Source organism: Phoenix dactylifera, chromosome 6, assembly GCF_051530095.1.
Source record: "Phoenix dactylifera cultivar Ajwa chromosome 6, Ajwa_hap1_PhDact_Kaust_v1.1, whole genome shotgun sequence".
NCBI classification, from domain to species: Eukaryota; Viridiplantae; Streptophyta; class Magnoliopsida; order Arecales; family Arecaceae; genus Phoenix; species Phoenix dactylifera.
The window spans coordinates 23627189-23649770 of NC_143195.1; the positions used below are offsets into that span (position 1 = coordinate 23627189).

The window sequence follows — 22582 nt, forward strand, 5'->3', positions numbered from 1 at the left end:
CTGGGTTGTATAGCTCATATCTCTTTTTATTTTCTCTTTTCAGATGAATAGAGTCTATAGGAATGAAGGATGGTCCAAGTTTAGAGTTTGCACTAGTAAGCATGGCGATTATGTAATAAAAAAAATTAGTATTTTAATTAACATAAATTTGTACTTAGTGATTTCTTGAATTTTGAGAATTATGGGTTTTGGTATTTTTATTTGGAATGCATAGGTGTTTGCTTTGATCCGGCAGGATGCTAGTGCAAGTGATTAAGTAGTGATAGGTACCATTCTAGACAACTTGATAGATGCTCAGGTGCTATTTAATTGTGATTCTTCTTATTTCTTTGCATCTCCCAAGTTTCCTACCTCTTCAAACTACATATCTAAAGAATTGTGTAAACCACTAACTGCTGCCATTTCTCTTAAAAAAGTTATTCTTACATATGTTTTATTTAAGAATTGCATCACTCAGATGAGGAAACAAGGGTTAATACAAACCGTTCTAGATGGAAGTAGCACGGCGGAAGCGTGGTGGAATGTTAGACGAAGACTAAGTATCCTTATTTGTTTAAGCATTAAGTTACAATAAGTTTCAAGGATAAAACTCTTTTTAGGGGTGAAGAATCTGAGGGCCTGGGCCCGGTCAACTTGATCGGCCCAAGGTTGGCCTAAAAGGGGCTGGCTACGCTACTCAAATGGAGTCTTCCTCCCCTCTGATGAGTTGTGCCGAAAATCGGAGTCCTAGGGTCGCCAGGACCCTAGGGCTCCTCTAAAGAAAGGAAGCCCTCCGGCAACCTTAGGGCTCATCTATAAAAAGAAAGCCTTCTCCCTCCAAAGCTCTCGATCTTGAGCAATCCTCCCCCTCTGTCTTTCTTCCACTTTTTTTTTTTGTTGGAGTTCATGATTGCCCGTTCTTGTTCCTACCAAAAATTGGAGCTTCCGAGATTGCCGGAGCCAAAGTAACACCCGGCCTTCTTCCCCTATTCTTTTTCTTCATCTCATGACTTGAATCCATTGTCGTTGTCGAGAAATTGGCCAAAAATCGTCTGAAAAAGGGAGGCCTTTGTTCTACCCCATTTTGCCTTCTTCTCCCTTTTGTCGGCCATTAATGTCGTCGCTTCTTGGTACTGAACCTCTAGTTGAGTCCCATGACCTCCCTACCTTATCCTCTAGCAAAACCATGGCCTCCAATGGGTGGCCAATAATCAAAATCAAAGAAAAGGCTTTGGTTCCCCTATTTTTCATGCCTTTTCTTTGGATTTCGCATCAGTCGGCCTCCGCTGCCGGTTGTCCACCACCTCCGGCCACCGGTCACATCCCCTAGCATGACCTCCGATGATCCTAGCCTCTCTTTCATCATTTTTCTCTTAAGTTTCTTTCTCTAGTTTCTCTCTTCTATTTCTCTCTCTACTTTTCTTCTTTCTCTCTTCTCTCTCTTTCTCACTCTAGTAGGCTTATTGACCACCGGTGCAAGGATCCCATCAACCTATATTATGGATCTAAGTGACTCCCAGGCCCTGAAATACCGTGGTGCTCGGATAGCCTAGCGGACCGACCACCCTGGCCTTGCAGAGTAGAAACTCACTAATGATGATCCGTGTCTATCGATTTTGGCCCTGACTGAGTTCGTGCCCCATGGTTCATTAATCGGATTGCTTAAATCTGATCCACCTGGAACCACCGCATGCCTAGTCAAACATCCCCTTTTCTTGTTATTTTAATAATATTAAAGTTATTGAATAGAAATTAATTTTTTTTGAATATTTTAAATAGGTTTGCCAAATTTATCTAGTGAAATTTAAGGATCTAAGACGAAAGAGGTAAGTAGATCTTACACTCCTTGTTATTTTTTAAATTATTATTTTTTATGCTTATAATTTTGTTAGTAAAGATATCATATTTTTTTAAAAAATAATGAATCAGCATATGTGTTATGAAAATCATGCTTTATTATGGAAAGTAGTTTCATAAATATTTTCTATGAAAATTGTATGTTTACGAATCACATATTTTAGAGTGCTGTATAATCTTTTCCATTTACTTATGTGTATATTTTAAGAAAAAGATATAAATATTTCAAAGGCTTTTAAATATATATGTATGATCCCTAGAATTGAGAAAGATCGATATCCAGAGCTAGTATTTGTACGAACACAGGCCCCACCAATATATATAAAGTTGACATACGAAACATGATACTCTGTCGATTACAAATATAGGCCTTGTCACAAGTATAAAATGATCTTAGCACGAATATCTGTGAGCAATATTTTGAACTATAATGTGCTAAATGGTAGAAGAATGATTTATGAATTTATTTGTAATATGAACTTGGAACTATGTTTATGAAATATGGATGAATTGTTCACAATAAAATATTACACTATAAAATACTTTATTTTTGCAATATCTATTATTTTTTAAAATAATGCATTATCATGAAAAAACCTATGCTTGATTTGGTAACATAGTATAAATTTTACTTACTGAGCTATGTAGATCATATTTCTTTTTTTTCACTTTCCAAACGAATAGGATCACTAAGAATGAAAGATGATTCAGGCTTGGAGTTCACGTTTGCAAGCTTAGCAATTTTATAGAAAAAATTTAATAGTTTAATTGACTATAAATTTGTAGTTAGTAATTTTCTAAATTTTGAGGATTATGGATTTTGGTACTTATATTTGGATTTCCACGTTTGGAACCAGTGTTAGCTTTGTTATTTAATGGATGATGAACTTAGACTCTTTAATTATATTTCGATTATGATGGATTTGGAAGATAAATATAATTATTGGCTCGTATTATCGTGGGTGGTATCCTTCGATCGTATGGTCATGTTATGTCCCGAATTTGGGGCATGATAGAGAAAGAGAAGAAGAGAGAGAAAGAAAGGGAGAGTTTTCTCTTTCTTCTCTCTCCTATTTTTTTTCTACTTTTCCCTTCTTTGATAAAACATGGGAAGAGGAAGAGGAAGAGGAAGAGGAGAAAGGAAGTGGTGGTAGTGGTCCGACACAGTGGCAACAGGCAGCGGTGATGGGCAGCAGAGAGCAGCAGCAGCGGCCACCGACCGGCTAAAATCAACCCAAAAATAAGGCCGAATAGGGGGTTCTTGGCTCGGTTGTTTTCGGGTCCCAACCCGCGTATCAGTGGCTGGCCGTGGAGATGACCGGAAGAAAGAGAAAAGAGAAAAAATGGATGGAAATAGGGGTCAACAATCATGATGGAAATCCTGTGGTTTTTCACCAAAATAAAGCGGCAACCATGGTCTTATACATAGATGTGTAGAGGAGAGGGAGAATCCATAGGTGGCGGTGCTTTCATTGTCTCCAGCGAGCAGCGGTGAAGGCTTGCACAAGAACCAGATGTGGCATAAAGTGGGAGTTCGACTCCAGCCGGATGTTGGACGAAGAAGAAGACTCACATCAGGAGACTTCCTCTTTCTTTTTTCCTTTGAACAACCTAGGACCTCCCTAAAAGAGCTGGCCAAAAAATATTACTTAGATTTCTTGACTTGATATAAGTATGTAAGATCTATCTAGTGTATAGTCGATGTGGGACTAAACACATGTCCGCACGTGCGGACCCTCATATGCACAGTAAATGAAATTGGCTCATTGTTCAACAAAGATATTTTTTTGTCAGCAATATCTCCTTAAAACCAACTTTTTACATACCACAATAAATAAATAAATAAATAAATAGACAAATGAAAACTACTGATACCATTTTCAATCGATAAACTGCAGCATAAATGCCAGAGATGTGGCTAATTTCAACTTAGTGTTTGTTTTCTAGGAGAGCAAACACAGACTGAAAACACAACCAGACAGTAAAAGAAAGGGATAAGTTTGAAAACTAGAAAAACAGAATACTTACCCACAAAAAGAAAGAAAGAAACAAAGAGAAGAATGAAAAATTGAATTTTGAAGGCCTTCCATACCCTTGTTGTCTTGTTGAGATAGACCAAAAGATTGCATAGCTCCACCGTATGTTCCTAACAGTAGTTGCAAGCTGCTTCCTCCGGTGCTTCTCAGGCATCTCTTCCGGGATTTGGGCGCCCGTCGCCATTGCTCGACATATAACCTAGATCACTACTCAGAACTCACAAGAAATCCCACCCACTCTCACCTTATTGCACCAGTAGAAGCATTCTGATATTTCCAAATAAGAGGCCCTAAGAATTTTCATCACATTTATTACTATTCTGGTAGGAGAGAGGAAGCTAAGCCCTCCAAAGATGACATGTCGATTCTGTTTTCTCTAGCAGAAGAAGGGGAGGAAAGCAAGAGTTTTGTGTCCTATTGCTCGTCTTCCACCCAATAACATAAGAAGGCGGTCTCGGATATGTGCTTTTGGGGTTTATTTCTTGTTCATCTACAATCTAAGAAACCTTTTGGAGTGAGGAAGTATAAACAAGTGTCGGACTACGAAGTCCAATGGAGAGGGCAGAAGCTGGTAGCTTAATGGACAGATCCCATTGCTGAGAAAATCTAGAGCGTAGAGAATGCTGGGTGCTTCTTTTTCAGACAAAACGGGGAGTCTCTGTCCCACGAAAGTGGAGAATTTGCTAGCCACTTTTTCTTCTAGGAATATTAAGAAGACACCCTTCTCTTCCTCGTAAAATAGTCTGGCTCAAAGATTTGAATAAAAAACTTGGACACAAACAAAGTAGAGTGACAACATAAAATAGTCTACCACAAGGATTCAAGAAAAAGAAATTATAGAAAACAGGTTCCGGAACTTGGGAAGGAGCTTGGAACACTAAACTAGCAGGAGAATGATAAATTTGTTGGTTCTGAATAGCAGTTCAAGACCCAATGTTGGACTGGCTTGGTACTTTTGCTTGTAAAACTGGAAGACCTCTCTCTCTCTCTCTCTCTCTCTCTCTCTCTCTGTGTGTGTGTGTGTGTGTGTGAACAAAAAGAGAAACCAAGGCTCACACCACGGCTTTCATTACAGAGGAAGGGCATGGGAAGAAGAAATGAACAATTCAGTAGTGTTGGGGCGCATAGACAAGAAATTCAGGTCATACTATTCTAAGATGTTGTCTGGTACAAGACAAAGCTAAGCCTTAGTACCCTCTCTCTCTCTCTCTCTCTCTCTCTCTCTCTCTCTCTCACACACACACACACTGGCCTCTTTCCCATTTTGGAATGAGTCTCTTATTTATCTGTAACAACCCAGGATCTCACCCAAAATGGCTAGCCGGAAGGTATTGTTTGGGTTCCTTGATCCTGTATAAGTACCCAAGATCTACCCAACGAATAACCGATATGGGACTAAATACACGCCCGCACGGGTCCTCACATACTCCCTCCGTTCAAGTCCTGACGTCCTCGTCAGGCTAAGGGTTCAAATCCATTCAAATCTAATCACAAACACCACGATCGGTCCGTAGTCAACCCCAATGGATCCGTGCTGCAGTGTCCCCTAGTCCACATAAGTTATGGGCCGGGTCCGCTCTGATACCATTTGTAACAACCTAGGATCTCATCCAAAATGGCTAGCCGGAAGGTATTGTTTGGGTTCCTTGATCCTGTATAAATACCCAAGATCTATCCAGCGAATAACCGATGTGGGACTAAACACACGCTCGCACGGATCCTCACATTATCAACCTTTGCAAACGCCATGGTTGAGCTGAAGCAAGCTACAGAAGCAGGCATTGATAGCTTGATGGCCTTGGGACCTAAAGCATGACTACAAGAGGAAAGCTTTTCCACTACCTTTTTCTTTTCCTTCCTCCCTGGCAATGCGGAAAAGGCCAAGGGACAGTAATGGGAGAGCGGCCAAGATACAAAACTTGTCGGTTGTCCCAGTCCAGTGGTCCCCAAATTTCATCTGGTAGTCTAATAATTTTTAAAGCAGATCGCAGAAGAGCCATAAGATTGAGGTATTTCTTGGCGCACGTTTTCAATTTAGACAGCAGAGAAAATTCAATATCGAAGGCGCCGTATTCTTTCGCTTTTGGCCATAAAAAATAAAAAATAATTAAAAAAAAGTTAAATAGTGCCTGAAGCGAAAACATTTTAAACAAAAGAAAAACTGTTCTCTCCCCACTTTTTTAAACAAAAATCTCTTTCTCGCAACCTAATCAAGAAACAAGAGAGAATGTTAAAAGCATGGGAAAGTGGGTTTTCCCACCAGAAAAAATACTTGGATATCTTGCATATACCTCCTTTAGTAGAAATGTATCATACTAACCATCTCCTTGTTTTCCTTTTCTTTTTTTTTTTCGGTACAAATCTCCTTATTTTCTTTGATTGGCAATTTTGGTTGCAATATGGGGGGTTACTGTTGACAAATATCCTTGAAGCTTCCCATCCTTGATTGCAAATAAAGTTATCAAAAAAATTTACTTGTGAATTAACTAGGACTTTTGTGTCAACCTAACTCCTTGCCATCAGTTTCATTTTTCTACACTTCATTAATGTTGAATCTTGATGGGGGGCAATGAATCATCCAGCCCTCAACAAAAGAGCCACCCAATTTCGGTCCAACAGACACCAATACCGATCGGACGTATCCTCGGTCCGGCCCAGAATCAGCCTGATCTCGGACTTCGCCGAAAATTCCTTCGACCTCAGATATTCGTCGACCTGCCCCAGCCAAGCTCGGGGCGCCTTCCTCATTCGCCAACCCGCCCCGGTCAAGCTCGGGGCGCCTTCGTTATTCGCCAACGCGCCCCGGCCAAGTTCGGGACACCTTCTCCGATTATACGCCCCGACCTCCAAGCTCGGGGCACTTCGCCGGGCACACCTCGGCACCCGTCAAGCCGACCTAGCCAAAAACACGATACAGCCCCTCAACGAGTCCGGCCTTACCGACGGCCGCACTCATGTGTGTGCCCATGCCTTCCTGCATGGTCGTACATTGCGACGCCACCACGACGTACTACTCCGGGTATACCCTGCTAACGCCTTCCCGTTTCCAAGAACGGACTCCGCCGAGAGCCACTATCAAGCTCTAGTTGCGCGCCAATCCCTCTCATGATGGAAATACGCTATATCCTACCACGGCTGTCAACGCCTTACCGTTCCCAAGAACGGACTCCACCGCGCGCTACAGTCAGGCTCAGGCTGCGCGCCACTCCCACTCATGATGGGAATGGGCCATACGTCCGCCACCTAAGCACTCCTATCGGGACTATAAAGGACCCCAACAGGTAACGCCTAAAGGACTCTTAGCTGGACCTAAAAAGCTCCACTCTAGCTTGAGCGTCGGAGGGCCCTCACCGGAGACACCAGTGAGGTTTTGTGCAGGTACACCGTCGGTCGCAGGAGGTGACTCTCTCCGTCTTCTTCCGCAATCCAGCAGCTTCTCCAACTCCTCCGGCGTGGTCACCCTCGGGCCAGATTTGAACCACAACAAATCTCACCCTTAATATTGTTAGAGAAATCATCTTCCTTATCATACAAGCTTCAAATTTTGTTGTATGCTTTAAGTCATTCTAATGTTTTGGCTATTCACAAGATATGGAAGCATTTGGTGGCCCAAACAGGATCAAGACAGTAATCTAAGATCACCGGTGATCCTCATCTTATAGATATTTGATCCCTAGTGATCTAAGATCACCACACTTGCTATATCATGGTTCAATGTTTAAAGATTTTCAAGTATCTATGAGTAACCTGTTTGGTATGGCATGGAAATCCAAGACCACTAGCCATATGATACTAAAAATACCCCAGATATATGCCAGGAGAATTTTTTATATGCCTTCTCAATTCTCATGAATTAAGAATGTAAATACTCTTGATATGCCAGGAAGGATAAATAAATTGTTACTTACTCAATCCAAATGCAATATATATTTGACTTGGGTTAAGAAATTGAACCAAGGCCTAATATACATTTACATTTGCGTTGGATTGATTCAGTTTAAGGATTTATATTATCAATCCATGAGATATTTTCAGTCAAATCGGTTTAAGAATAATACAAAGAGATTATAAGAAACATATGATTTGATTGGCAGCCATATATAAATCTTAGTCAACAATATAAAATGATAATTAACTATATAAAAATTATTACAACAAGTGAATAAAATTACTAGATTCAAGAAAGATTAGAAAATATATTTTATTAGTTTTGGATTAGTCTGGGTTGGTTCCAGTTTATTTCGGAATACTTAGTGATCCAAATTCTGCTTATATACAAAATAGGTCATATTTTTAAATCCAAGTTCAATCCAAGTATCTCCATTTTCATACGATCAGGTTGTTTTTAAATTAGTTTTAGTTCAGAAATGGATCAAACCAATCCATTTCGAGTACTAAATATAAATATCTCATTTTAGCCAATATTTTGAATTATCAATTTATATTAGCTGAGATAACAAAGATGCGGTTGTTTTAAAATATTGTATTCGTGCTTGATACCGTTAGTACGAATTGGTACTTTGCCGAGATAAAAAATTTATCTTACTACATGCTTTCCGACCATGCTATCAAGCAATCATAGCTTTCCATTGGTAAAAGGTTAAGAAAAAAAATCGCTTGCTCCTCGTCTCACAGCCAGTTACTCCACCTTTGAGCTATGGTGTACCATCAAAGCATTTTAGAATGTATTTTTTTAGCATCTTTTAGTTTAGATTAAGGACATCTCCCATGAGTGCAACATTCCGGCGATCTAATCAATAATGACGTCCGCTTTTATGAATTTCCATTGATCCCTTTGACAAAATTGGGAGGCTATTTATATCAAGTGAAGAAAAGAAGGATGAAATTATTAAAAGCAGCGGAAAGTGAGAGGCAACAGTGAAGAGTAGAAGCTTGTCCCTTCTCTCTCTCTCTCTCTCTCTCTCTCTCTCTCTCTCTCTCTCCCCCCCCCCCCCCCCATTCTTGCACATTATTTTACCCCATTATTATTTTACAACTCAAATAGCCTCCTTGCTTATGAGTTTCGGCAGAGTTAGTAGGGAGTCAAAACAGCCCCCGTCCTACGTTTGTATAGAGAGACTCCATTGTGTAGAGTCTCTTGCGAAAGACCGTGGCAAGTATGGAAGATATTTTGACCCCAAGATCACCATGCTAGGGTGATCTTAGATATTCATCCTCAAAAAAGGATTTTCCGTCACCAAAGTAGATGGTGATTTAAAAAATGAGGATGATTTGGAATGACTGCCATGTAGGATTATTAGGATGTAACCAAATATAATGATCTTATTACCTCCACTAGGATCACCTTGGATCCTGAGTATATCATCCCTTGATAATAAAAAATGAGAGCAAGCCTGTGGATGTAATTTTGAAAATTAAGCATGGTCACAAAATTTTCTCTCTAGCCTTGACCTCGCTCTTACACAAATAGGATTCTTCAAGGAAGGATAAACACATTGCATTACAAATTTGCGCACTTGATGAATTACACAGTCAGTTAATTTTTTGTAAAGATTAGGTTAGGAGAGTCTCATATACAATTTTTTTTTCTTTTAACTAGATTCATTTGCAAATATCATTTTTAAAATACCAACAAGTTGCAAAATGTTTCACAAAATTCAATGGATGCGCGGAGTTCTACTACCACATAACCGTTGATTTGATGCTAGAATTAATAGCTAGAACCCCCTTCTACAAGGACTTGGGATCTTATTGTTAAAATCTGCAATCCATTTAAATTATCACTGTTAAGAATTCTTTCTCATCTTAGATGTGCATGAACTTATGATCAATATCGAATAACATCAAGGGTACCAACAGGTTCAATTGGTAAGGTCACTTAATGTTGATTCCAGCCCTTACTCAATTTTAAGGAGGCTTCCCTCATCCTAATTCTCTGAAAAAGCGTATGAACAATATTTATGATTTATCTTTTTATATGGCTTTCCTTTTCCCTTTTTAGATAAGCATCCTTTGATATAGCTTTTCGGTCCACAATATTTAAAAAAAAGGAGCTTTTGCATAGGAGACACGTACTCATATATTCTGAAGACCAATAAAGAATAACAAGAGCAAACTATTTACTTAGTTAAAGTGTTGCATTTTCTCTTGAAATTTTATTTTAGTTCATATTTTGCTGGGTTTCGCCAATGAAACCTACACTCATCATATGGGGACATTTGCGTACTTAGGAATGGACGTCAGCCATGTTAACCCATACGGGCATCTTGGAGACCACCATGTTCTGGATTTGTCCACCTCCATAAAAAAGTAAGCAAATAGAGAGGCTTTGTTACCCACATTGCTGAGTGGTTGGTACCTTCTCTTTGGAGACGGTTGCTGCAGCTAGCTAGTTCAAGGCTTAGGAAGAGCACAATGTGAGAACATGCACGAGAAAGATATATTCAGAGAAAGTTTAGTCTGAGATAGCATGAGAGCCAAGGATTGCATCAATTTCCTGTCTAATTTTATTGTTGCTTGCTGACCTTTTTACCAGCCCAGCAATATGCATGCATTCAACCGAGTAGCTCAATAATAAAAAATATATTTAAAGAAGAAAACACCACTGGTGTTTAAATCAAATAAATTTCAAATGCTCATGCACAGAAAGTTCAACTTTACAAGGGACAACTAGTACCAGGGTACCCTAGATGATCCCTTTTCAATAGTTTGCAGATAAACTATCATCTTTTTTGGCTCAGATCTGTTGTTCAAAATCCGAAAGCATAGAATCCTTTAGAAGGTCCTGAATCTGTGCGAAATTCCTTGGGGTTTACCTTAATATTCCTTAGCTAATGATGTTTCGTCAAAATAAATGTTCATGAACTCAACGTCAGTAGTCAAGCGACGATGTACTTAGTCTGCCAACTTGTTATGTACGTTAGGATATCACCGTGCTTAAAAATTTCTATCTTCAAAGAAATATCTTGTGATTCATGCGACTACCATCATTTTCAACTTTGTGACCCTTGGAAGGTAAATTTCGTAATCTTTACGACATGGTCCAATCAAAACGCGTTACGACATGGTTCAACTTTGTGACCCTTGAAGGCAAATTCCTCCAGGGTTTGGAAGATTGCCGCCCACTAGGATCTTTTCATAGTTATGTCATACTTGGAAGAAAACTGATGCATTTAATATACTTCTAGAAATATGCACACAGTCCAGAGATATTTCCATTAGGTTGGAAAGAGCTATCAAGTATCAACAACCATAATAGGATCAGCCTCTGAACGGTCCTTTCCATTTCTGTTAATGCTATATGATGTAAGCCACAAACCAAAACCAGTGGTCCAAAGCATTAACTCTCTAAATGACACCGTATGCTTTGCCAGGCTCCACACCACACCAATCTCTCTCCCAATTCCAAGGACAAGGATTAGTTTCAAGTTCTTTGGTTCTTTGCCCCACAAAAAAAGGTTTAATGACCTAGATTTGTTTCGGCTCGTGGACCAGCCCGGAGCGACCAGGCCCAATTAGCATTGAGAGCGCCATGTTGCATGCAAGAGAAGAAGAAGTAGGAGTCTTTCTCCTTCTTCGATTCCGGCAGAAATTAAAGAGTTCAAGGGCAAATCTGAGTTCATCTAGAACTCGGAAACATCTTCTATTTAAAGTCCTCCATCACCTCCTACATACTCCATGTTGAATGCTTGAGGCATCACTGTGGATCTCGGGTTTCCTTCTCTGAATCTCCTTTTGATTCTCTACCGGAAAGCGTCGTTGGAGCCAAGGTAATGCCCTATCCTTCTTTCCCTTTCCTTGCCCTTCTTCCCATAACCTGAAATCATGGCCGTCGGTCGAGATATCAGCCAAAAATTGACCAGAGAAAAGATCTCCTATTTTGCCCTATTACGGCATCTTTTTTCTTCTGGGTTTCGTCGCCACCAACCGCTAGTTTGGGCAGGACTTTACTGCCTTGCAGGACATCTGTGGTTGTGTAGCTTTCAGTTAGGGAGTTCGGTCGTGATATAGGCTGAGTTCTCCCATAAATTTTTTAGTTCTTCCTCCCTTCTTTCTTGTGTCGGTCAAACACCATCGCCAGTGAGGCTATAGATGAAGGACCACCCTGAACCGCCGCCACCGGAGCAGTCCGCCTTAGCCATCGCCACCCCGATCAGCGATGAAGAGAGGTAGAGAACGACTCTTTCCTATTACAGAAAAGAAGAGAGTCTTCTCTCTCTTTCTCTCTCCTCTCTCCTCTCTCTTTCTCTCTCCTCTCTCTCTCTTAGTTTTCTTTTTCTCTATTTCTCTCTCTGCATATGGTTTGATGGGCCCAACAGGAGGGTCCTAAATATTCCTTTGGTAAACCTAGGCTGACCCAGTAGAGGGTCCTAGACCAGTGTCGTTACGACCATCCATCACGCTAGCCTTACCCCAACTATTGTTAAGCACTGGTAGACTCTATTATCATAAATTTCTATTTTGTTATATGTACCATAGTCTGATTCTTGTTTTATCAGTTGATTGGTTTGATTTTTTCAGAGCGGATCGATCCAGATCGTCGAACGCTGCTACCTAGTCGACCCTATCCATTCTGCACCCGAATATTATCAGCTACCATTAGACCCATAATTGATAACCCCTAATCTATTGTCTTTTTCTGATTTGATATATATTTCTTAATTAGATGGCTTGAGTTACAATATATTGATTGATTCGATTATTTGAGCATTGCCATGCCATTTTGCTTGCATCGTATATCTTCCTATATGAATCTATAATCAGCCCGGATTTATATGGGGCTATAATCATCCGAGCAAGAAGAAGTCCAACGAAATTTTATACTCTAGTTTCTAAATCGAGATAAGGCCCTAGCCTTTTATCTATATTTTAATTTTTAATTAAAGAAGAATAAAAAATATAGGTAATTCAAATATTAGAACTCTAAAATTAGGTAAGTACACAATAATGATTCATTAATATAGCGAGTGATTGATACGAAATAAGTCGGTGCTATATTGATATTAAATTGACTAGACATGTTAGCTGTAGATTGGTAGCATTGTAGCTGCATTGGAATGCGATAAAGATAAGAATCATTATATTTGAATCACCATATATATATATATGTTTATTGGTTTGTAGCTAAATTTGCATCATGAGATTTGAATCGATTTGGCATGTGACGATATGCTTTTATATGATTTCTAGTACAAAAAAAAATATGTGGTTATTGTACATATAATTTATTGAAAACTAGATTATAAAAAAAAAGATACCTTGAATGTGAGAAAAATTCACTATATATATGATAATTAATTTGACAAGAGTAATGATAAATCAGACGAATAAGATATAGATTGGACTAATTTCATCGTAGCATCTATGAGCTAACATATAGGAAGCCTCTACGAGCTTATACATAAAAAGTGACCATGGGCTATAACGTAGGTCAGAGAGCCACCATGGGCTATAACATGGTTCGGATAGCCATCACGGGCTATAACATGGGTCAGATAGCCACCACAGGCTATAACATTGGTCGAATAGCCACCATGGGCTATAATGTGGGTCAGATAGCCACCACGGGCTATAATGTGGGTCGAATAACCATCATGGGCTATAACATGGTACAGTATTAGTCTTTAACTGAGTCATGATCTTGATTAGTCCAAAGCCGAAAAAAGATAAAAAAATAAAAATCAAGTTAATAAGAAACGGATAATAAGACATAAGAAATTATTGTTGAACAATTGGTTATATATAAGATATCTATATATATATATGTATGTATATATATGCTTTTTTGAAATAATAATAATGAAAATTTATGTGCATGTTGTTTATGAGTTTTTTGACTGTTGATACAATATTCATTTATCTAGCATTATTAATTGATTCTTTTTTTATTACTTATAGTATAATAGTTTGGGATTCTTACTAGGTTGTAAAGCTTACAACCCTCTTCCTCTTTCTCTTTTTTTAGAGTTGTAGGTTGCATAGTATATGGCTATAGTTGAGATCACAAGTGGAGGAAATGATTAGATAGAGTATCACTGATACTGGTTGGATAATTAAATTCTGTAATTGGATTAGTTTTATTATTTATTATAATTGAGATTATGGATATTGAGGTCGTGATAAATTTTCAGGCCTTGCATATTCTCTAGAGCTCTGTCATAGAGAATGTGTGGCCGTGTTATATGCTCGGACCCGGGTGTTCGGTTCGGGGCGTGACAAAAGGTATATAGGACAGACTTCTTATTTTGTCATGTTTAATTTAGTACTCATTTTAAAGAAGAAATCTAAAAGTTAAAGACTTCTCTTACCAATAGAGTCATTAGTCTCAAGATTCGAAAAAAAAGTATGGCATTCTTTTTCTTTCTCATTTTCAGAATGTGCTTTTTACCAATATATACTATATGAGTAAGCGATACACACTAAATAAATTAATCATTTAGCAATTCAATATAGATCTTTAAGTAAATTGATATATATTTTTAAAAAATGGTGTTCGCAGTACATAGTTAGATGATACAAACTTATCAAATGAGACAAAACTAGAAAATTTATACTATGTACTGATACTGATGAATACTATATTCTGAAAATTGTGTATTGATTTTTTTTATAGGTTTGTATTCACCTTCTATATGATTAATTTGCTTGATATATTTCACCTAACTATATAACTAATAAAAAATATGTTTTAGAAATTATGGATCAATTTATCCAAATGTGTGTATTTGATGAATGCTAGATATATATCAAAGAGACTTGCAGTATGTATTAGAAAGTCGATGAGTATGTATCACTTGGCCATATAGTACGTACTGGTGAATATAATGTTCCAAAAACTATATAGTAATTTATTTAGATGTATGTATTAACTTGTTAGATGATTAATTTGCTTAGTACGTATTACTTGATTATGTAATATATACCGGTGAAAAGTATGGTCTGAAAATAAAATTAAAAAAAAAAGGTGTTCTTTTTGTAATAATGAGATTGATGATTCTATTAGTAAAAAAAAGAAATTAATTTTCAGATTTCTTCTTTTAAGATAGGTTTTCCTGAAATATGGTAAAATATAAAGTCTATATCATCTTTCTTTTTCTGGTGTCCGCCATCTTTGACTTTCGTCCATTTTATCAACGGCAAAGAGCCTGGAATAAAGCGAGCATTATGTAATCTTGCCTTTTTTGAAAAAAAAGAAAGTAGCCTTGTTTTACAAGGACAAAAGAAACTATATATATCTAGCAACAGTACGAAGCACAGGTCCCAGAAGAAGTCCTATCAAACAATTTTCAGAAAACGGGCATAAATAGAAATTTACACCAGTCAATGACTAGGCATAATTATATTTTAAGGATTTGCCAAAAGCTATTTCTAGTAAGCACTATATTTTATTTTTTATTTTTTTAAAACAAAAGGTTATTTAAAATATATTTGAAAATTTTATATCAAATAAAAAGTAAAGCAACAGGTGGCACAACTATTCATAAATAATTTGTATAATCCTCATTTTTTTAAACAGCTACGTCTATAGAGAGAGTGTGGGCTCTGTATCATGCTAATATCATACTCTAGCCTTTTGAAAAAAAAAAATAAAATAAAAATATCATACTTTCTACTCCAATATGAATAGAAGATAAGAATTTGGACGAGAGAGAAGAATTGAAGATGAGTGCGGTATACAAGGTGAGAAAGCTTGGCATTAAGGATTCATTTGATTTGTAGAAAAAAATTATTAACAAAAAATAAAAAAAACTACCTCATATTTAATTGAAGTTTTCAAAAAAAAAATAAAAAAGTTGGTTTTGTATAAAAATAAAATTTTTATATTTTATAAAAAATTTATGAAAAAAAATTTATGTAAGATATGGAAAAGTTTAATTTCTACCGACTAAATATTAAGGTAGTTTTTCTTTCCAAAAGTACCATTAAATTTTTTGACAGAACAAAATAATTTTTTTTCTGTATTAATGATATAATAGGTATTTTATATATTTTTTTAAAAAATAGACGATTCAACTAAATACAAACTACTCTGAAATATATATTTTTTATAATTGTATATTAAAATATTGTTTTTTTAATATTTCAATAAATAAATTGGGCCAACTAAACAAACTCTAAAAAGGAAAAGAAGCTATAAAAAGATAAAAAAAGTAGAGGGTCGGGTCGAGCTGGCCGCCGCCTGATGGGAACAACGCGTAGCGCAGCATGGAAGTCGTCATCACCACATGTCCCTCTCTTTTTCTTTTTTCTTTTTTTTTGTTGCTAATATGGGTGGATCATACCTGACGGGTACGAATACACCCAATAAAGTCAAAAAATAGGATACCTCGGAGTGCCAAAAGCAGCTCCCCATCTCCAGTCCACAAGGTATCTCCGGAATGGCGAGCTACATACGCAGCCACCCAATCTGCAGCACCATTGGCTTCACGGTAGATATGCTTAGCCTGAAAGGCCCATCCATCCCTCGCCATAGTCCATATGTCACGAAGCAATGGGTGGTCACTGACGTCACCCCTAGGACCCTCTCGGATCCAACTGATAACGGTGGCTGAATCACCCTCTAGGATGATAGACCTAGCCTGTAACACGCACCGGGCATGTCGAAGGCCCGCCCAGGCAACTCTCAGCTCCGCGCTCGGAACCGAGGTGTCAAATAAATGACTGCCACCAACGGCCACAACCCTAGCGAAAGGGTCCCGAATGACGAAACTCGCACCTCCCCTCGTACCACCATCCAGGACTGACCCATCAAAGTTGACCTTGAGGAAACTCGGGGGTGGGGGCTCCCAGGTGAAAAACACCGTGTGGGATACTGCCGAAGCAGGGTGGGAGCCCCAGATGTCCTGAGCTGTCAAGGTCCCTTCGGTGGTAGAGGTGTGACACATCTCTGCCACCTGACTACATGCACTCTCGACCACAAATCTCGGCGACATACATCGTTCACCGAATATACGGGCGTTCCTAGCCAACCAGATCTGGTAGGCAGTACAGCTCACTCGAGTCACCTCCTGACGAAGCGCCGGGGACTCCGAGCCCTGGCGCATGGCCTGTAAGAACTGGTCCCTACAGCTCCACACCGGCTGCGGAACCCCTGCCAGACGCCAAGTGTCCCTCGCCCATGAGCACCGAAACAAGGCATGGTCGACCGTCTCGGCCACACCGCAAACCCCACACTCCAGGGGGATCCTTAATCCTCGTCCGCCAAGTACTGCTCTCGTAGGAAGACGGTCCCAGACCACCTTCCAAAGGAACAACGCAACCCTTGGGAGGAGGCCCAATCGCCAGATCCAGACACAATCAGGACCAGGCTCGTACTCCCGCCTAAGGATGCGGGAAAGGACGCCCATCCTGACTCTAGGACTGGTCGAGGAACTCCACACTCGTACATCTGGTCCACCACTCTGTGGCAGAGGGAGGGAGCGAACCCGCTCCGCCAGATGCTCCCCGAAGAAACGGGCTAATCGAATCTCGTCCCAACCGGCCTCCTCGGGGGTCATAAGATCACAGACCTGTAAACCCTCCCCAGCCTCGACACTGACAGTAGTCGGCCAACGGCACAAGGGGAGGCCATCAACCCATGGGTCCCTGGTCACATCGATGCTGCGGCCATCGCCTATCAGCCATCGGGTATGATCCGACACCATGGGCACATATCTCGCTATCTCACGCCATAAAAAGGAGCATCTCCGCCCTCCTCGAACCCCGCCCTCCCGGCCTACCCCCCTCATAGCGGGCAGTCATGATCCGGCTCCAGAAGCCCTGCGTTTCCAGGATGAGGCGGGAAGCATGACGGGCGAGGAGCAGCTCTCGTCTCTCCAGGAGAGACAACACCCCAAGGCCACCCTCCCTGAGAGGGAGGCAAATACTCTCCCATGCCACCAGGTGCACCCCGCGGCCCCCACCAAGCGAGCCCCATAAGAAGCCCCGAATCAGTCGCTCGATCTTCAGAAGGGCTGATCTTGGTACCACCGTGTTGGTCATGAGATAGATAGGCATAGAGCCCAAAACAGATCTAATCAGCAGAACTCTACCCATCATAGATAGAGACGCTGCTCGCCAGCCCTCTAGCCTACTCTGGACCCGTTGCACCATCCCGGAGCACTCAGATGCACGCAGTCTCCTACCTGTAATTGGAACACCCAGGTATGTTCAGGTCCCATCCTGCTCAGGCATCTCCAGAATCCTCCGAATCTCACGTCGAACCCCGGGTGGCGAACTCGGGCTGAAGGAGATGGAGGATTTCTGGGCATTCACTCTCTGACCGGATGCATAGCAATAGGCGGCCAAAGCCCGCCTAATAGCCTGGGCGTCTTCTACGCGAGCACGCGTCAGGAGGAGGCAGTCATCAGCAAAAAGTAAATGTGATATCGGCTGGGCCCCTAGAGCTGGGACGTAAGCCTCCAACTCTCCGGCAGCACACGCAGCCCGCAATGATCGAGACAAGACATCAGAACAGATGATGAACATGTACGGGGATAAAGGGCATCCCTGCCGAAGCCCCATCGTAGAACTAAAGAGTGGGGACTGAGAGCCGTTGATCAAGATGGAAAACCACGGACTCCGGACAACAAAAGCACCTTGCTCTTGACAGATAATGCCGGAGAGAAAGGGCTTCATACGATCCATCAGTATTCTTGCCACAACTTTGTATAAAGTAGTGCACAAACTGATCGGTCTAAAATGGCTCGGCTCGGACGCGTCCGCTCGCTTAGGTATTAGCGTGACAAATGTGGCCTTCCAGTCATCAGGCATACCCGACCGACTAAAGAAACACAAGACCGCTTCTACCACTACGATCCGGACGATGCTCCAGTACCTACGGAAAAAGAAAGTGGGGAAGCCATCTGGGCCCGGGGCCTTGTCCTCACCCAGAGCCCAGACAGCCTCTCGCACCTCCCCCTCCATCACTGGTCGAACCAACAGTGCATTCTCAGCCACCCCGATTTGGGATTCAGCTCTCGGGAGCAGGCCGGCGACATCCGACCCAGTATCCTCCGTCCAACGGGAGCGAAAGAACTCGAGTAGGATGTGGCTGATCGCCGAGTCATCCTCCACCCAGCGACCCCGCTCATCCCGCAAGGAACAAATAGTGTTCCTCTGTCTCCTAATAACCGTCGATCGGTGAAAGAAACTAGTGTTCCGGTCACCCTCTCTGACCCACTGAATTCTGGATTTTTGTCTCCAGAAGATCTCATGTTGACGTAGGATCGAGTGATGGGTGGCGAGAAGTCCCCGGAGGCTTGCCATATCAGCCTCGGGGAGCACGCCCACCTGATCTTCCCTACTTTGGAGGTCAGCAATCGCAGCCTCCACATCTTCCAGCTTCCTAAAAATATCACCTACGACCTCCCGGTTCCATCGACGTAGCCGTCGCTTGGTCAACTCCAGTTTTCGTGAAGCCCTCTGCATGGCGTCGCCGCGAACCGGCAGGCCCCAAGCTCCCCGGACAATGTCCCAGGATTGAGGGAAGGATAGCCAGACTTTCTCGAAACGGAATGGGCTCTGGTGCCACGAACCAGAAACCGTCGAAAATAGCAAAGGACAATGGTCCGAAGCAATCTGAGAAAGATGACTAACCCTATAGGATGGGAATCTGATGAGCCAATCAGTGGAAGCAACAACCCTATCCAGCCGCTCCCACACCCTAGCTCGTCCGGATTGGTTGTTACACCAAGTGAAACGCGGACCGGAGAAACCCAGATCTACTAGGCCATTCCGCGAGAGGAAGTCGCGGAACTCCCTCCTATCCACAGAGTCAGTGAAGGCCCTGCCTCCTCGTTTCTCACACTCCTCCAAGATGCAGTTGAAGTCACCCACCATCGCAGATGGAAGTCCCTGTGCGATTAAGTGGGTGAGCTCGTCCCACAGAACCCTCCTAGTCCGATGGTTTGTACTAGCATACACTCCGCACAAGACCCACGGTGCAGCATTAGGTTCCGAGATGATCATGATGACCTGTTGGGAGCAGTTGTTGAATATGTCAACCGTAGCCACACCCCGCTTCCACAGAGCCACAATGCCCCCGGACAACCCCTGGGAATCTACAGCATACGACTCCCAGTCAACCTCTAACCGCCGTAAAATACGACTGAGTCCTCTACCGGATAGTCGTGTTTCATAGAGTAGGCAGATCTCCGGACTATGGATCTGGACCAACCGCCTAAAGGATGACATGAAGGCCGGCTTTGCCGCCCCCCTACAGTTCCACGCAAGAATCCTCATGGGGAAAAGTCCGAGAGGTTGGCCACAGGCACATCAACCCTCTGGGCCATAGGGTCCATCACCACCTCGTGATCAGGGTCAGCCTGCTGACCCTCATCCATACTAGTCCCGGACACGACTCGCAGCACAGCCGCCTTCACCCGTTGAACGACAGTCGAGTGATCCACGGTCGTGCGAGTAGCCCCCTCATGACCACTCAAATCACCTACCACCGGCTCCACCAGTGCAATCGTATCCCGCCCCATCAAAGGGTCACTCATAGGGCAGTCAACGCAGACGGGAACCACACTCGTCCTAGTCATATCACCCGGATCTGGCCCACCAGAGGCACCATCTCCCTGCCCCATATCCACCTCTAGAGAGCCTAGAGTAGTGGGGCTTACAGACGACGGATCCACCCCGGAGGCCTGGGCCCCAAAGTGGAACCCACCATCCCTGGGCCCCGCAGCCAGGGCCGCAGACCCTATGTCAGGCCCAATAAGGCTCGTTTGGGCCGTGAACAGCGGCAGGCCCCCGCCCACGGGGGCCTTCCCAGGGTCCTCCGCGCGTGACCCAGCCAAGCTGGGCCACGCGCTAACCGTCGCGCGACGGGCCTGGGAACCCGTCGCGCGATAGCGACCGTGCACCCGGCGGGGCTCGCGTGCCCCGCGACCTCCCCCGCGGCCCGCCCGTCCCACGCCCTGCGAGCGGCCCGCATCCAGTAGCGGCCCAGCGTTCCTGGGCCGTTTCTTGGGTCCAAAGACCTGCCTCGGCCCGGTTTCCGAGTCCACACGTCCCGCGAATGAGTCGCCGGACGTATCAACTCGGAAGCCCTCTTCGTGCCTAATGGGAACCGGAACCCCCACCGCCGGCGGGGAATGGCGACGGGCCGCTTTAGGAGGCTTTTGCCAGCCCTCTAGGTCCGGCGGGGACACCGGGGGACTGGGCGAGGCAACCGGCGAGGGCGGCCGAGATGGAGACGCTACGACTGAAGGCTCCGTCGTCTTCCCCGGCTGCGACTGCGGCGGACCTTTCTCCCGCATCTGCCGAGCACGGGTCGTCACCAACAACGGGCCGTAGATCGGCCCGGGGATCTCCTCCCCCGGAGGGCACCCTTCCGTCGGCGCCGGAGCCCCGAATCGGCACCCTGGCTCAAGGTGTCCGATCCGACCGCACCGCACGCATAAGTCCGGAATACTCTCGAAGACGAACGGCTGCCAGAGGGCCTTCGTCTTCTCGAGTATCCGGATGCCAGGGAGTAGGGGCTCAGAAGCGTCGATCGACACCTTGACCCGCGCAAATCCCATAGCTCGGCGCCCCTCTGTGACTCCATCCACCGCCAGTGGTCGCCCTGCCTTGCCCGCGATCTCCAGAATGGTCGCCGTCGACCAATAATCTGGAGGGAGCCCAGGCAGCCGAAGCCAGACCACCACCGTCTTCAGCGGATTTTCCCTAGGTAGAAAATCCGGCGTCCACGGCTCCAGGGCTAAGAGCTGCCCCGCCACCACCCAGGGCCCTTCCGACAGGGCGCGGTCCCGGACCTCCGGCGACCGGAAACGCAGCGCAAAGTGGTCATCGGCTAAAGACACCGCCACCACCTCCCCTGGTTTCTTCAGTCGGGCGGCCACATCCTTGGCCACCCACTCGACCGGCACCCGCCGACCGAGGCTCTGGCCGACAAGCGCTAATCCTTCCCACTCCCGATGGGCCGCCTCAATGGGCTCCACCGGGAGCTCAAAGACCGACGAAAAGTGATGGCTCAAGCGAGCCACCTCCGTCTCCGTCAGCCGGTGAGTAACCCATGGAGCCGGCCGCGCCCGGCCAGCGGGTCTCTCCCCTTTCCGCCCCAGATTCATACCTTTGCCTTGCGCTACAACCTCCGCCCACGTCCTCGTCGTCGACGCCGCGGCCAACTTCGTCGGGTCCTTACCATCTGCAGTCGACGGCCCCGATGCCTGCTCCCCTGCCGGCCCCGATGCCTGCTCCCCTGCCGGACCCGACGACCCATCCATCGGCTCCTTCCCCTTCCTCCTGGCCATAGGTGACCTGCAACACAAGAACCACAAAGCAAACCAGCGCCAGAAAACCCTCCTCGCCGCAGAACCCCGGCCAGCAGCAGCTCACCGAACACCGGCGAAGAGAGGGAGTACCAGACCTTTCTCTCTCCTCAGAGTTTCTCACTCTAAAGAGCCGTTACGCGGAGTTCAATCTTCAGTGTTGGAAAAAAAACGTCCCTCTCTTTCAGCGTTTGGTGGAGAAGTCTGAAAAGCTAATGGCCAAACCATGGACTGAAGGCTAAGGTGACGTGAGCTCTTGCATTGCATTGAAACAGGGAAACTCTCCATCATTTGAGAACTGTGAGGGATCTTGAAATATTTTCTTGTCGGATTTGATATGTATGTGGCTGCGTTTTGCGGCTTTTGCCTTCATTTCTTCCATCAAATTATTCCATCCTCAATATGTTTGGTTTGGCAGAAACTATATATCGTCTGCATCTCTAGTTCTGCAGGCGAGTAGAGTCGGGTTTTACGCAGCTGTTCTGGTCAAGA

General features: G+C 43.6%; 3 protein-coding genes across 3 annotated transcripts in view; all 3 read right to left on the bottom strand.

The window, feature by feature from the left end:
* LOC103710320 (transcription factor EGL1-like) overlaps window positions 1-5125 on the bottom strand; it is a 56523-nt gene extending 51398 nt beyond the window's left edge. Inside the window, exon 1 of the mRNA XM_039126822.3 lies at window positions 3929-5125. Coding sequence (XP_038982750.3) covers window positions 3929-4056 — 128 coding nt within the window. The 5' untranslated portion in view covers window positions 4057-5125. The remainder of the gene's footprint in view (window positions 1-3928) is intronic.
* A 7728-nt stretch (window positions 5126-12853) lies between these two features.
* On the bottom strand, window positions 12854-17476 carry LOC149753364 (uncharacterized). Its single transcript, XM_089923732.1, has 2 exons — window positions 16768-17476; window positions 12854-12879 (listed from the first exon to the last, which is right to left on the bottom strand). Exons 1-2 carry the CDS (start codon window positions 17474-17476, stop codon window positions 12854-12856), a joined length of 735 nt encoding a protein of 244 aa, XP_089779858.1.
* A 2192-nt stretch (window positions 17477-19668) lies between these two features.
* LOC148703172 (uncharacterized) lies at window positions 19669-22072 on the bottom strand. The gene has a single exon (XM_088723406.2). The coding sequence runs from the start codon at window positions 22070-22072 to the stop codon at window positions 20051-20053; it is 2022 nt and encodes a 673-aa protein (XP_088579532.2). The 3' UTR covers window positions 19669-20050.
* Between the last annotated feature and the right edge of the window lie 510 nt (window positions 22073-22582).

What these genes read in the sequence shown, in the direction of transcription:
- LOC149753364 (XM_089923732.1), bottom strand. Translation starts at nt 17,476, where the DNA reads ATGGTGTCGGATCATACCCGATGGCTGATAGGCGATGGCCGCAGCATC. An exon ending in CCGTATATTCGGTGAACGAT is followed by an intron (nt 12,880 to 16,767) that starts GTATGTCGCCGA and finishes ATTCCAATGCAG; the next exon opens with CTACAATGCTACCAATCTAC.
- LOC148703172 (XM_088723406.2), bottom strand. Translation starts at nt 22,072, where the DNA reads ATGGCCAGGAGGAAGGGGAAGGAGCCGATGGATGGGTCGTCGGGTCCG.